The sequence below is a fragment of the Canis lupus genome, chromosome 30 (assembly GCF_003254725.2).
Source record: "Canis lupus dingo isolate Sandy chromosome 30, ASM325472v2, whole genome shotgun sequence".
Classification (NCBI taxonomy): Eukaryota; Metazoa; Chordata; class Mammalia; order Carnivora; family Canidae; genus Canis; species Canis lupus.
Genome location: NC_064272.1, coordinates 21,406,090 through 21,422,709, shown reverse-complemented (window position 1 = coordinate 21,422,709; position 16,620 = coordinate 21,406,090). Strand labels below are relative to the sequence as shown.

The following is a 16,620-nucleotide window of genomic DNA, read 5'->3' as shown; positions in this document are numbered from 1 at the left end:
AAATCTTTAAAGCTTAAAGAAAAACACAGAGTATATGCAAAGAAAACCATGCTCAGACACATCCTAGTCAAATTGCTGGAACCAAAGGTAATGGAGAAATTTTGAAGACAGCTTGGAAAATGGTAGTGGAATAATGATTTAAATAGCAAAAGGTTTCTCCTTAGATGCTATGGTGAAACAATATAATTAAGGTAACAAAGTAAGAAAGAAGAGTCAACTCAAAGTTCTATACCTAACAAAAATATCCTTCAGGAATGATAGAGTAATAAAGGTATTCTAAGCTGAGGAAAAATAAGAGAATTTATTGCCAATAGATGTACTCTAAAGAAAATGCTAGGGATCCCTGCGTGGCGCAGCGGTTTAGCACCTGCCTATGGCCCAGGGCGCGATCCTGGAGACCTGGGATCAAATCCCACGTCGGGCTCCCGGTGCATGGAGCTTGCTTCTCCCTCTGCCTATGTCTCTGCCTCTCTCTCTCTCTCTCTCTCTCTGTGACTATCATAAATAAATAAATAAATAAATAAATAAATAAATAAATAAATAAAAAGAAAATGCTAAAAGAAATTATCTGGGCTAAAAGTAAATGATATTGAAGTAAATTTAACTTTAGAAATGAAAAAGCAACACCGAGAGTAAATATTGGTTATTATAATATATTATGTTCTCCTCTTGCATAACTTAAAATATTTATGGCTGTTGAAAGCAAAAATTCTAACACTGGTGATATTTATGTAGGTATAGTACGTATCACAGGTATAACATAAAGGAGTGAGGACAAGATGAACTTTTTGGTTATAGGGCTTCTACATATTACCTCAAGTGGCTCAATATTCACTTTAAGTAATCCACAAAAAGTTAAGTAATCCCTAGTACAACTACTGAAAAATAATGGAGAGATATAGCCAAAAAGACAGTAATAAATAAAAAACCCAGCAAATTCATCAAGAACCTACAGATATTAAATGGATAGTAAGGGATGCTATGAACAACTCTGTGCCCTTAAATTCATTAACTTAGATGAAATCAACCAATTCCTTTTTTAACTTTATTATTTTTTAAAAGATTTTATTTATTCATGAGAGATACAGAAAGAGAGAGAGAGAGGGAGAGACACAGGCAGAGGGAGAAACAGGCTCCCCTCAAGAAGCCCGATGTGGGACTCAATCCCAGACCCCAGGATCACACCCTGAGCCAAAGGTAGATGCTCAACCATTGAACCGCCCAGGCATCCCCAACCAATTCTTTTTAAAGGTATGTAGTACCAGAACTTTAAGAAGATATAAATTACCTGAAAAGTTTTATAACTCTTAAAGAAGCTGCATTTGAAGTTAAAAACCTTCCAACAAAGAAAACTTCAGGCCCAGGTGGTTTTGCTGCTGAATTCTATCACACATTTAAGGAATAAATAATTCTAATCCTACACAGTGTCTTACTGAAAACAGAGAAGGGAACATGTCCCAATTCATTCATGAGGCCATCATTACCCTGATACCAAAACCAGACAAATATTTTATAAGAAAAAACTGTGAAACATTAACCCTCACGACCATAGCCATTTTGGGGTAAGTTTACCAAATTGGGTCCCTCCCATTCTGAAAGGGCCAGTAATTCATTCTCAGATTACTTCTTGGTATGGGTTTGCCTTTTCAGTTTGCAGAACATCAACCAGCAAAACTGTCTGGGGACTTACAGGTGCATGTTTTATAGGGTTAGAAATCCACATATTTCAACCCTCTAGGGGACCCAATTCATAGTTAAAGAAGTGCAGGAATGAACTCATGACAATGGGATCCATTGGTTATATCACCTGTCACATCATCCAGAAGCCGGATCCTCAAAGAATACTGGAATGGCCTACAGTAGGCACAATTGAAGCACCAGTATGGAGACAATAGTCTGCAAAGATGGGGGGCCAGTTTATTCACTAAACCAGAGACTTCGGTATGAAGCTGTGCTTGCAACAGAAAGGAGTTAGAAGTAGGAGTGGCCCCACCTGTCATCATTTCCAAACAAAATGGAGGACTATGTGCTTTCCAGCCTAGAACTCTGGGCTTTCCTGAGTTAGAGGTCTAAGTTCCCAAAGGGAGCACACTCAGTCCAAGGGAGATAGCGAGTCCCATCAAACCAGTCTTCAGCTGTTGCCAGAGCACTCTGGACTCCCTGTGTTTGGGAACCAGCAGGCAATTGAGGCTGTTATTTGGTTGAGCTTGCATGTATAGTCATTCTCCAAAATCTATCTGGATTTTGCAAGGACCACACTGGAGAATTAAATGAACCTGTTATAGGAACCACCCTTGTATCCTTTAGAGCTTTAGTAGTGGTATTAATCTTTGACATTCCCACCAGGTTGCAAGATTTTTGTTTGCATTTTAAACAGCTTTATTGAGATATAATTTACATAACATACAATTCACCCTCTCAAATTTTACCATTCAGTGGTTCTTAATGTATTTATAGTGTTGTGCAACCATCAACAAAATCAACTTTTAGAACATTTTCATTAGCCTGAAAAAAAAAGCCAGGCCCATTATCTGTCATTTTCCATTTTTCTCCAACACCTGCTCCTCGTCCCAGGCAACCACCAATCTACTTTCTGACTCAAGTTTGCCTATTTTGACCATTTCATGTAAATGGTTTCACTTAGTATGTGGTCTTTTGTGTCTGTTTTCTTTCACTTGGCATGTTTCCAAGGTTTAACCATGTTACAGCATGTATCAGTACTTCATTTATTTTTATTTCCAAATAATATTCTATTGTATGGATAATCACATTCTATTTATCCATGAATCAGTTGATGGACATTTGGGTTGTTTCTGCTTTTTAACTATAACAAATAGCATGTGAATATATATTGTCATTTGGAAGTATATACCTAGGAGTAGGATTGCTGGGTCGTATGAAGAAATGCCAAACTGTTTTCCAAAGTGGCTTCCACTTTACATTCTCACCAGCAGTATATGAGTTTTGATTTCTCCACATCCTTGATAACACTTGTTGTTATCTATGTTTTTATTACAGCCCTCCTAGTGTGAAATGGTATTGCACTATGGTTTTGATTTGTATTTCTCTGATGGCTAATGATAATGAACATCTTTTCATGAGTTTATTGAACATTTGTATATCTTCTTTGGAGAAATGTCTGTTTGGATTCTTTGCCCATTTTGTAATTGGATTATTTATCTTTATTATTGAGTTGTCATAGTTCTTTGTATTTTTGGATACAAGTCCCTGTCAGATACATGATTTGCAAAAATTTTCTTCCTTTCCATGGGTTGTCTGTTTTGATTTTATTGATGGTATTCTTTGAAGCATGAAAGTTATTAATTTTGAGGATGTTCAATTTATTTTTTCTTTTATTGCTTGTGCTTTTATTGTCATATCTAATCAATGTTTTGGATGTATTACCTTGACCAGAGGGAGAACAGTTTCAGAGGCTTCCACTTGGCTTTCTCACTTTGAGTAGCTCTTATTCCATAAGCCATGGATTCAACGTGGTGGTGGTGGTAGTGAGGGGACCCAAGTTCCAGTGTGTCAATGACAATTTTACATTGAAAACCAGGGAAATGACTACTGGGTGGAACCACAGAACCAGTGGACTCAGTACAAGCTGAATTTCAGCCAGGACATTTCCCCAGTACACTACTGGAGAAGTCTCTAGGAATTGACCACTACCTTAAGCCAGGGACTATATGTGTCCCACTTTCTTCTCAGGGTGGGGAGCTTCTTGACAGCAGGTAAGTGTGGACTGGTCCTAAAACCCCACCACTCATACCATCTGTGTTGGCTTAGGCCCTCTAAGAAACAGACACTCAGATAGAATTAGATACACAAGAGGTTTATTGGGGAAGCACCTGTGAAGGTTAAAGAAGAAGGATGCACAAATGGAAAGAGCCTTCTCATCATGATGCAGGCTAATACTTGTGCAGGGAGGGGGAAAAGGATTGGTAGGAAGAGTCCCACATTGCAGCACGGTTCTGAGAAACTCTTACCCAAGCCGATGAAGATTTTCCCAGGAAAGATTATCTGTTAGGCATGAATGACCAGGCTCTAGATCCCTGCTATGCCCAGTCTTTGGGAGAACGCCAGGAGAACATACTGGGTAGATTCAAAGGTGTGTGGTTATTTGGAGGCTGTTGATCAGCTATGCAGGTTCTCTTGAAAGAGATCTAAATAGCTCAACTCTGGCTGTTAAAATTGTGATACTTTAAAGATGCATATGGTAATCCTCAAAGCAGCCACTAAAAAATTAAAATGGAAAATGATAGGCAAAAAAATCAGTAAAGGAAAGAAAATGAAATATCAATAAATAGTAATTTTTTAAAAAGATAAAAGGGAATAAAAGAGAAATAGAATAGAAATAGAAAGATGATGGTCAAAAAAAAAAAAAAGAAAGAAAGATGATGGTCATAAAACCAACCATCTCAATAAATACTGGGAAAAAAAAGAAACCCAAGATTCAACCATATGTTCTTAATAGATACACTTTGACTATAAAGACACAGGTCAAAAGTAAAAGTACAAAAAAAGACCATTCAAACACTAAGCCATAAAAAAAGAAAAAGCCCCAAACAAACAAACAAAACCCTGGTAAGGTTGTACTAACATTAGATAAGTAGACTTTAGGATGAAAAGTATTACTAGAGATAAAGAGGGACATTTCATGAACATAAGAGGTCTTAGTCATCAGGAACATATACCTAATAAAAGACCTTCAAAATTATAAAGTAGAAATTGATAGATGTAGGGAATAGTTGAAGATTTTATCACTCCTCTCTCAATAATGATAAAACAACTAGACAAAAAAAATGTCGGTAAATACGTAATAGATTTGAACAACACTATCAACCAACCCATTTGGTATGTATAGAAGACTACATCTAATACCTGAAGAATATACATTGTTTTTATATGCCTATGGAACATTCACCAAGATAGACTACATATTGGGCCATAAACAAGTTTGAATACATTTAAAAGACCTGAGATTCAACATGTTCTCTGAAAATAGAATTCAGTAATATAAATATACCTGGGAAATCCACAAATATTTGGAAATTAAGCAACATATTTTAAATAAGCCGTGGATCAAAAATGAAATCATAAGGAAAATTACAAGCCCTCTTAACTGATTATTAAAGTATAGCATTATCAAAATATGGGATGAGCTAATTCAGTGCTCAGAGACAAATTTGCACCGTTAAGTGCTTACATTCAAAAGAAAAATGTTAAAATCAGTGATTTAAGAGTGATCTACCCTAGGAAAAAAAGTAGAAGAAAATAAGAATAGAAATCAGTGAAATAGAGAATGGATAAAAAGTCAAGAAAATAAATGAAACCAAAGGTAGTTTTTTGAAAAGAGTAATAATTGATTTGCTATAGCTAGCCCAAATAAGAAAGAAAACTCAAATACCCACTATGAAGAATGAAAGGTACAGGGGCTCCTGGGTGGCACAGTCAGTTGAGTGACTGACTCTTGGTTTCAGCTCAGGTCATGATCTTGGGGTTGTGAGATCAAGCCCCACTTTAGACTCCAAGCTCAGCCAGGAGTCTGCTTAAGATTCTCTCTCCCTCTACCCACTCCCCCACTCTTACTCTCTAAAATAAATAAATAGTTTTTAAAAGAATAAAAGATATATCCCACAGACAATAATAATAAAAATTAACATGGACAACTTTATGGCAATAATTTAACTTAGCTAAATGGACAGATCCTCCAAAAGCCAAAACTATATCAAAGCCAGTAGGAGTAGAAAGAGAAAATGTAGATATCTGTTAGAGGAATTTTAATTGTAATTAAAATTCAGAATTATTTAAAATTGGAATTAAAAATCTTACTATTTTTTTAAACCTTTATTTATTTATTTATTTATTTATTTTTATTTTTATTTTTTTAATTTTATTTATGATAGTCACACACAGAGAGAGAGAGAGGCAAAGACATAGGCAGAGGGAGAAGCAGGCTCCATGCACCGGGAGCCCGACGTGGGATTTGATCCCAGGTCTCCAGGATCACACCCCGGGCCAAAGGCAGGCGCTAAACCACTGCGCCACCCAGGGATCCCAAAATCTTACTATTTTTGATGATCTTGATTTTCTTTTAGAAAAGATGCTTGAAAATCGGTACTACTTTAAGTGAGAGATATTAACACAAAAATAAGAAAGAAGCCATTTGTAAATGATAGAGCAGGTTTATATTCTTTCACTGTCTTTTATTCATTGTTTCTTTTACCATAATTTCACTATTACCAAATGTTCTAGCCAGTGTGACTTTACTCTGGGATCATAGACTGCACATTTATTTCCATCAGAACTTTGCAGATTTATTGCAACAACAACTAGATAAATCTGTGTTTAGATCAATGCTAATTCATCACAGCTAGAAAAGAACTGAAAACGTGGTGATTTAGTATTTTCTGTACAAAGGACATTATTATGTGTGGTCCTCTACTTTCCTCTTTGTCATTTATATCATTATTTATACATAGCACGGAATGTTTTCAATTGAATGTATTCACATAAAATAGCTTTTGAGGTAATCCTTTACAGTCAAAACTTGGCTATTGGGCATTTAACCAAATGGAAATTGTGGTCAGAAGTTGAAGGGAGCCTTTATGTATCTTTGAGAAAACATGAAGTTCAAAGAAAGTTTTTGCGGAGAACTGTTACTGGTAGATTAACAAACAGGAAAGACTCCAAATTGAAGTTAATGCTTCATAGCAAATTGTAGTAAAATCTACACTTAGAGTTAGCTGCTCAGATGAGACTAAAGGAGGCAAGTTATGGGTGCGAAGAACATTGGGCACATTAGGTGCAATGTACACTGTGTACTCTGTGTGTGAACACAGTGCATGAGCATCTGAAAAAGCTCACTCCATCCCTCATATTCCTGTGGTACTTGGTTTGTATCCTTAGAAGTCATACTCAGTATATGATACAGTGGACCCTTGAACAACACAGGTTTGAACTGCGTGGATCCACTTAAATGGCAGATTGTTTTTCTTTTTTTTTATAAATACGGTACAGTACTATAAATGTATTTCTCTTCCTTATGATTTTCTTAATAATATTTTCTTTCCTCTAACTTATTTTAAGAATGTATTTAATATATATAACAAACACAATAAACAATAAGCACACTATCTTGATTTATGTTTATCTGTAAGACACTGGTTAACAGTAGACTATTAGCAGTTAAGTTTTGGGGGGGTTCAACATTATACACAGATTTTCAACTGTACCCCCTACCCCCCATATTGTTCAAGGGCCAACTGTATTTACATAATGTATCTATGTTCATGCATATGATCTGTAGGGAAACATGGATCTAAAAATGTGGAAAAACAGGGTCCTCTCAGTTGTGCATACTATACCATCCTGGGTGAACTCTGTGTCTGAATCTGAGGAGCCCCTTTTCTGAGCATATTACTTGTTTGTCATAGTTGGCTTTTCAAAGTGGTAAAATTTTCTTTTTTTCTACCTGCCTAGTAGAGACCCTGGTTCTGGAAATTTGGATAAAACAGTTATTGATATATGAAATATATATATATATAATGAATTATATATGTTTTAAGAGAAATAAAATCAGCTATAATTTAATTACTATAAAAATGCCACTGTGCGATTTTCTAGTATTATTTCCTATGTGTTTTTATCCATATATTTATACTCTTCTACCTCTACATACACAAAATTGGTGTGAGGGTTTTCTATATTTGTTTCCAGGTACTTTGGTGGTGCTTGCTATTGAGATGGCCACAGCCCCTCAACAAAGCTCACTGTCTCCTGTGGACCCCTATGAACATGTTTCTCAAAATAAGTGCCAGTGTACTGAGCATTATGAAAGGGGAAACACCAGATTCTAGGAAGTATCAGGGAGATATTAAGAAATTTAGCCCCTCTGACGAAGTGTACCACTTAGGGTGCTTTTGGTTTCAAGTAATAGATTGATGCAACAACTCATATTAGCTTAACCAATAAGCACATTTATTATCTCTAATCATAAGAATCATACATAGAGGAATGTAGGTGACCACAGCAGCTGAACAGTCATGTGTGACCCAGCCTCTCTGGGATTCTCTTGGCTTTCTCTCCAGGTCACAAGATGCTTGCAGCAGTTCCAAACATCATAGCCTCACACAATGATATCCGTAGGTAGAAAAAGGAGCATTTTCCCCCCATGCATCTCTTTTAAAAAAGGGAAGCATCCTTTCTGAAAGGTCTTCCAGGAGACTTTGAGATTCTTACCTCTTGGGGCTAGAATTGTGTCATTTATTATTTCTAGCCCAATTTTTGGTATGGAGAATGGAATTACAAGGCTTAGAAGAATCAGGATTCAGCTCCTGGGGGTGGGGAGTGGCCATCTATCCCTGACATACATTGTCATTGTCATCCACTATTTGAATAAAATCAGAATTCTTTTAGATAGGAAGAAGAAGTGGGGGACATCCCATTAATAAAGCACTGAATAAATTATGGTACAGCCATACAATGAAATCCTCATCAGCTATTTGAGAAGAAACATGTATATGTATTAATAGAGTATTAGTTTCAAAATATACTAGTGAAGGAGCAAAGGCACAGAACATTGTATGATGTATCTATTTGTGTAAAGACAGAAACAAAAAAATGCTTTCTCATATGCTGCTATTTGCATAAAATATTTCTAGAAGGACCTAAGAAACCACAGTATTTTCTCTGAGGATGGGACAAGAATAAGAAAATTTTAATTTACTGTATCTTTTTTACTGTTTGGATATTTCCCCCCATGACTATGTATCTATATTTTTATATTTGTTGATGAAAATAACTATAAGAGAAAGCAGACATAAAACATGTAAATAAAAATGCCAAGATACTTTCTATTTATATAATGCTTTATGCTTGTCAAAATACCTTTCTGGGGCACCTGGATAGCTCAGTCAGTTAAGCATCTGACTCTTGATTTCAGCTCAAGTCATGATCTCAGTGTTGTGAGATCGAGCCCTGTGTTGGGCTCCATGCTGGGCATGGAGCCTGCTTAAGATTGTCTCTCTCCCTCTGCTCCCCCACTTGCCCTTCCTCTCTAAAAAGAGAGAGAGAGGGGATCCCTGGGTGGCTCAGCGGTTTGGCACCTGCCTTCGGCCCAGGGCGCGATCCTGGAGTCCCGGGATTGAGTCCCACGTCGGGCTCCCGGCATGGAGCCTGCTTCTCTCTCCTCCTGTGTCTCTGCCTCTCTCTCTCTCTCTCTGTCTATCATAAATAAATAAATAAATCTTTAAAATAAAATAAAATAAAATAAAAAGAGAGAGAAAATAAAAATACCTATCTAATTCATTTAACTTTTACACAGTGTTATTTTAAAATGGACTTAGGACATGCATCCACATAAAAACTTGTATGTGAATGTTCATAGCATCATTAATCATTATAGTCAAAAAGTAGAAACAACTCAAATGGCTATCAACAAATGGATGGATGCACAAAATGGGATTTATACAAACAATGGGGTATTTTTCAGCTGTAAGAAGAAATGAAGTACTGATGCATACTACAACATGGGTGAATCCCAAGAAAGTAGCAAGAAGCCAATTACAAAAGACCACATATTGTACAATTCCACTTACATTAAATGTCTAGAATAGATGAATTCTCTAGAGACAAAAAGTAGATTGGAGGTGGTCTGAGACTGGAGATCTTGAGGGGGAATTAGGAGTGACTGCTAAGGGACATGGGGTTTCTTTTTGAGGTGATGAAAATGTTCTAAAATCATGACAGTTGCACACTTTATGAAAATATTAAAAACCATTAAATTGTACGCTTTCAATGGGTCAATCATATGGTTTGTGAAATATATCTCAATAAAGCTACTTTTTGAAATGTACCTGCATTGTTTTTTTCCCTGCATCCACCAGTAGAATTTCCGGGAACATTACTTCAGATTCCTTATGAACACTGTAGAATAAATCGACATTTACCAATACTTTGATTCTTCTTTGAATTTTTGGTTACTCCTCTGGCAATTTTTTTTCTCTATCATTTTTTGCATTTATAGACTTACATGCTAATTTTTTCCCCAAAAAATCCATCACTAGCATTTTAGTTTTTGCTTCTTCTGCTTTCAGCTTTCCTGTAAATATGACCCTGTAAACTCTTTTTGTGTGACCATAGCTTTACTCCTAATAAATTTCTAAGAATTATCTCATCAAAAAATTCACACATAGCTTAAAAATGAGATCACATAAAGGGGCTCATGATAGAAAATGACAGACTCTAGCGCCCCTCTCCCTCTTGCTATTCCCGCTTCCCAGGAGAAACCACTTTTTAACTGTTTCTGTTTGTTATGCTGACTGTTATTCCCATATCGCTGAACAGCTCACACATCCATGTTCCAAACTGACTTCAAGCCATGACAGATGAATAAATAGCCAGCTTATGTTTGGCCAGTAGTTTGGTCCCTCATGGGGTTCTAGGTTGAAAATAATTTTTCCTCAGAAGCTTGAAGGCATCCAAAAAAAAAAAAAAAAAAGAAGAAGAAGAAGCTTGGAAGCATGGCTTCATGATAACATTGTTGTCTATCATGCTGCTGCTGAAAAGTCTGATTCTTATTCTTTTAGGGGTGATTCTTTTCTCTTTCTCTGAAATGTTTGATAATTACTCTAGTGTTTTAAAATTTCACAGGGATATGCCTTGTGTGTACAGTTCTAAATTCATTGTGTTGGGCCGTTGATAAACATTTCAATTTAAAGACTACTGGTTCCTTAAAGCTCTGAACATTTGTGTAAGTAATTGTTTTAATAATTTTCTTCCCAAATTATCATTTGAGGATTCCAGCTGGTTGGATTCAGTCACCTAGACTGATTCTTCCTCAACCAGAATTCTTCATGTGAACCAGAGAACACAGAAAATGGTCTGACTGACTGTTTTCTCATGCCTTTCAAGGGTGATCTTACCCAGTACTATGCTAGATACAGAGAGAAATTAACTATGTTATATACAGTAAATGTCTTAAGATATAGGGGTCAGAAAACTTATTTTTTTTTGAAGGTTTTATTTATTTGAGAGAGAGAGAGAGTGCATGAGCAGGGGGAGAGGGGCAGAGGGAGAGAAAGAAGCAGACTTCCCACTGACAAGGGACCCTGATGCAGGGCTTGATCCCAGGACTCTGAGATCAAAGTCAGATGCTTAACCAACTGAGCTACCCAGGCCCCCCTAGCAAACTTTTTTAAAAAAGAGACAGATAGTAAATACTTTAGTTTATGGGCCTATTATGTAGCTACTTATATATCCATTTAAAATGTAACCATTTTAAAATTTTAAAATATTACTATTTCATGGGCTGTTTAAAAAAAAAGCAAAAAATAAAAAAAATTTAAAAAAATTTTTTTAAAAAGCAGGTGGCTGGCTGGGTTTGGCCAGCAGCCATAGTTTTCTCAACTTCTACTTTAGGGCACTAGGGTTCAGTTTTTTCACTGAATTCTGAGGATTCAGAAAATCCTTTTTTATTTCCTCTCATACTTTCTCCAACTTAGCTTATTGTTCTTTTGAGAGATTCTTTGCAAATTTACATTACGTTGTTTATATTTGAATTCAATGGTCATTTTTATTTCCAACGCCTCTTTGTTCTCTACTTGTTCCCTCTTTATAGTCTACTGTTTTGCTTTATGGATTCAGAACTTTCTCAAATATTTCTATTTATACTTTTTAAAAATGTCTTCTGTTGTTTCCTAAATCATTTGTTTTACCTTTACGGACAGTTTTTCTGTTTGTACCTCTGTGATCTTTGGTAATCTAATCATAGTAAAAGGTGATACAATAGGAAACATCACCTATTCTATACATACAAGGCATAAACATTCAGCAATTACATGTTACATTTTTAGCGTCCATTTAAGTTTTACATATTAAAACTGGTGGTTGCCTTTTCGTAAAACCTCTAGCTGAAATCAGATGCAAAGAGAAACTGATGATGTGGGTGTCTGTGACCATCCAGAGGTCAAGTGTTATATGAGCATTCTCATTAGGGGGATTGCATTATTTTGAGTTTTCAGCCTCTGCTCTGCTTACTGCTTTCATCCCTACCTCATCTATCCAATGGGGAGTTGTTGAAATTGCCCACTTGCTGATGGCCCTCATTATCTTTGCTGTAATGGTTTTATACCTCTTATGAACTCCTTTACTATTACTTAAATGGGATCTCAGGAGGGGGAGGATAAATATTCATGTTCAGGCTGTCATTTTGAATTAGTATTCTCACCACACATGTTAAATTGTATTGTTGCACTTATTGTGTGTCTCAGATACAGGAAACAACATCATATGTCATTTATGCTATTTCAGTAGGGAAATAGCACATGTCCTCTATTAACTTTGATAAAAAGGAAGATTGTAGTGTTGTAATAGCCGAAAACAGAGAAGTACAAGTGACTGGGGTGGTGAGGCTTTAAGGAGGATTTGACATCTGAACTAAGGCTTGAACATAAAGTAGAGAAGGTGTTTCAAGTGGAGACTTCAGCATGTACTGAAGCACAGTAAGTGGTGAGTCGTCTGTTTCTAAGGTCATTAGAACACAGTATATATGTATATTTGGGTTGGCAGGTGGACGGTTGTTGGAAACAAGGCTGGACAGGCAAATTGGACTCAGATCATGAGGGATCATTCCGTGCTCTTTGGATTTCATTGTTTAGGCCATTGGGAACAACTTTCGAGTAGGTCAGTAAAGATAGCCTAGACAGTCTTTTAGGTAAGTCAATCCACTTACAGTAGGAAAAATAAAAAGATACGATAGTTGATGTAGCAAATCCTGTTAGGAAGCTAAATTAAATGCTAAACCAGGACAGCAGAGGCCTTATTAGATCAGCTATTATACCTATTTTCTTAGCAATATTTGTCAAACTTCTACAGTATATGCCAGGTACTTTGATAGACACTGAGACTTTTGATTTTTTTCCTCAAAATGTTTTTCATGGCCTTTCTCCCTTCCTTTTTTCACTGAGACCATCTCAGGCAAAGCTCTCATGCACACTTCATGCTTGAGTCCCTAGAACCACAGTCCCTATGGACTCCAGGGTTTCTCTCCAGCCCAATTTATTTTGTGTATCACTGACAAAATAATATTACATATGATCTACATCATGTCATTTTTCCTTTAAAAGGTTCATTTCTTCCCTATCTATCAAGTCATAACTTCTTTTCTGGATTTCAGTACCCTCGGCCTTGCTGTAGCCTAAGTAATCAAAATTTTTTGCCAGTTTCTAATACAAAAATGTTATCACTTTGATCTCCTGAGAGCATGCTCATTCTGCCCCATGTCTTTCCTCATGTGATCTCCTTGCTGTGAATGTTCTGTATATTTTCTTATTCAAATTCTTCCCATAATTAAGTTTCATCTCCTCCCCAAATTCCTCTATATCTTCTTAGAAAAGATTATTGTCTTACACTACTTTTCTATTCCCATGGTGTCTCACCCTTGACTGGGGCTTCCATCCCCATTGTTGCTCCATGGTCACAATGTGACTGTAAGAGAGCCAGCTGTCTTAACCAACGCAGGAAGAGAAATGCAAGGGCAGAAGGGACATCTCTCCCAGCTGAGTCAGCTTCATTTAAAGACCTCTCCCAGAAGCCCATCCAATGACTGCCAGTAGGTTGGCCTCTGGTTGTTTCTGGATGTAAGGAAACCATTTTTAGATAGACATATTCAGAATGCCAATGTTGAACAAGTCCAGAAGGCACTATTTGTAGAGAAAATAATACATAAAATAGAATGGAGCATTTGCTATTTTGATCTAGGTGATGATGACACAGTATACGTATATAAAAAAGTCATCAGGCTGTGGCTAACAGACACATGAAAAGATGCTCCACATCACTAATCATCAGGGAAATGCAAATCAAAACCATGATGAGATACCAGAACAGCTAAAATAAGAAACACAAGAGACAACAAATGTTGGTGAGGATGTGGGGAAAAAAGAACCCATGTACACTGTTGATGGGAACGCAAACTAATGCAGCCACTGTGGAAAACAGTGTGGAGGTTCCTCAAAGTAAAAATAGAATGACCATATGATCCAGTTCTGGGTGTTTACCCAAAGAATATGAAAACACTAGTTCTAAAAGATACATGCATCCCTAAGTTTACTGCAGCATTATTTACAATAGCCAAAATATGGAAGCAACCCAAGTGTCCATCAATAGATGCATGGATAAAGAAGACTGGTGTGTGTGTGTGTGTGTGTGTGTGTGTATTATATGTATATAATATATATATTAGAATATTACTCCACCATAAACAAAAACTAAAATCTTGCCATTTGCAACAACATGGATGGATCTAGAGGGTAGAATGCTAAGCAGAATAAATGAATCAGAGAGACAAATACCATATGATTTCACGCATATGTGGAATTTAAGAAACAAAAATGAACAAAAAAAATGAAACAGAAAAATAGACTTTTAAATATAGAAAACAAACTGATGGTTATAAGGGGGAAGTGGGTGGGGGGTATGGGTTAAACAGGTAAAGAGGATTAAAGGAGTGCACTTGTGATGAGCACTCAGTAATGTGTGGAAGTGTTGAATCACTACGTTGTACACCTGAAATTAATATACACTGTATGTTAATTATACTGGGATTAAAATTTTTAAAAACACATAAAGAAAAAATGGGCTCAATATTAAGAATATACTAAGAAAAATAGAAACAATGAAAAATTAGTAAGGATGTAGAGAATCTGAATAAATAAACTGAATAAAATTGATCTAACAAAAGTTTATCATACGTTGCTGCCTAATATAAAAAATTTCAACGATTTGAGATGGCATTGGAATGCTTACATATCTGGCTCTTTATCAGGCCCTGGAAAATTTCAATAAATGAAAAAAATAAAGACTGCATTTACTTTTAATAATTCCTTCTTACATTATTATAGTATGTATTTTATATATTTTAATGCCTTCTTATATTTATTACAGTTGCATCTTCATTGTAAACACTAAATATTGTGGATTGAACCTGTAGTCCTATGCAATACTTTCTCCTATGAAATACTTTTTTTGTGTGTTAATACAATTACTTTTTTTCTTTTTGTATCATTTACTTCATATGCTGAAATATTTTAGCATATGTGGAAGGGTCAGCTTTGAAAAATAAAATAAATAAAATCATCCTGTAAGTGAAAACTCAGTATATATTTTTTTGACTGATAGTATCCTTTATATGGTAGAAGCAAAACACAGTTTTATCAAGTCAGTACTGAAAAGGATTCTGAACACGAGTTTCCATAAAATCAGTATCCAATTTGGGTAGTTCTAACTTGATAAATAAGAAGTCAGCAAATAAGGTTGATAATAACAAGTTAAAATATAACCTATATTTTTTAATGTAGACATTTAAGTAATTTTTTGAAATTTTATTTTCCATTCTTTTATTCTATTTTAGAGAAAAATGTAAAAATAAGCACCCAAATCCACTTCATTGTTGTGGTAAAACTTAGAAAATGGTGATGTAGGACTGGTCTGATTTTGTATTGTGTCTCGTGTAATTTAAAATAGTCTGTAAATAGCAGGAATTAGGAAATGGCAACATTTCAAGCATTTATTTCTCAGAGTCTGGGTTGATTGTTCATTTGTTTTTAAAGAAAGTGTTGTGTTTTTCTTACTTAGGTCCATCCTCAGCAGCACCGGCTTCTTTTTGAAGTATTTGATGAAAATCGATTGGTAAGTTACATTGTACTAGTGTGAAATACAAGCAAGGTTATATCTCAACTACAGCATCAAGTAGTGAGCTGGGAATCTGTGATGTTGCAGATGACCTAAGGATGGTTATGGAGGCTCTGGGCAAAATGGGGAAGTAGATAAAATTTTTTTTCCTCCTTCCTAGTGCTACTTTGTATTCTTCCACTTTCCTCCCAGGCACCTCTCTTTGTGTCAATTCTCAAGAGATTGCACGACCTAAGGGAATGGCAGGAGAGCTGGCCTGTTTGTCTTGCCTTTCCCTCACACTCATCCAGCGTGGGGTGGTGTGGTGTGGTGGGTATGCCCAGGCTCAGGGAGCCTTCTCCCAGAGGGCTACACCTGTGCCTCCTCACTGCAGTGGATTTCTTTGCCCCATTCACTCTCTCCTCCCCTACCCTTCTACAAAGGAAGACCGTCTGTCCTCAGTTACACTAATAAAGTCCTCTAAAGGACTGCCACCTCTTACACAGGGAAAGAGAGAAAGAGAAAGAAAAGAAAAAGCGAAGTTAAGCCTTATTTATTTTATTTTTGTGAAATGGTAGTTCTAATTCCTGATTTCCTAAAAACTATCTTGAAGTCTTATCCTTTTCCTAATTTTGTCTCTTAGGAATGCTATTTCAAAACCTTTTCTTAGCAACTTATATATATATTTTAAAACTGTAAGATTTGAACATGAAGGTGTAAGAATATTGTTATGTATTCAAGGCATATCAGTTATTAAACAGAAGCACCAACAAAGAAACAATCATTCACATTTTGGCTAACAAAGAAACTGAATTTTTAAAATTTGTTTTTAGTGTCGGACTACATAACATATTTTTTCCTTCTCAAAAAATGATAACTAGTAATGGAAGATACTGCAAATGAAATCTAGTCATTAGCAATCATAATAAGCAAAAGTGCTTTTTA

General features: G+C 36.0%; 1 protein-coding gene across 3 annotated transcripts in view; it reads left to right on the top strand.

Annotated features, from left to right (window-relative positions):
* NEDD4 (NEDD4 E3 ubiquitin protein ligase) overlaps positions 1 to 16,620 on the top strand; it is a 122,809-nt gene that overhangs the window by 29,077 nt on the left and 77,112 nt on the right. For all 3 annotated transcript variants that reach the window (XM_025472713.3, XM_025472715.3, XM_049104097.1), the window contains one exon: positions 15,640 to 15,693. In XM_025472713.3, the coding sequence (XP_025328498.1) occupies positions 15,640 to 15,693 (54 nt within the window). The remainder of the gene's footprint in view (positions 1 to 15,639; positions 15,694 to 16,620) is intronic.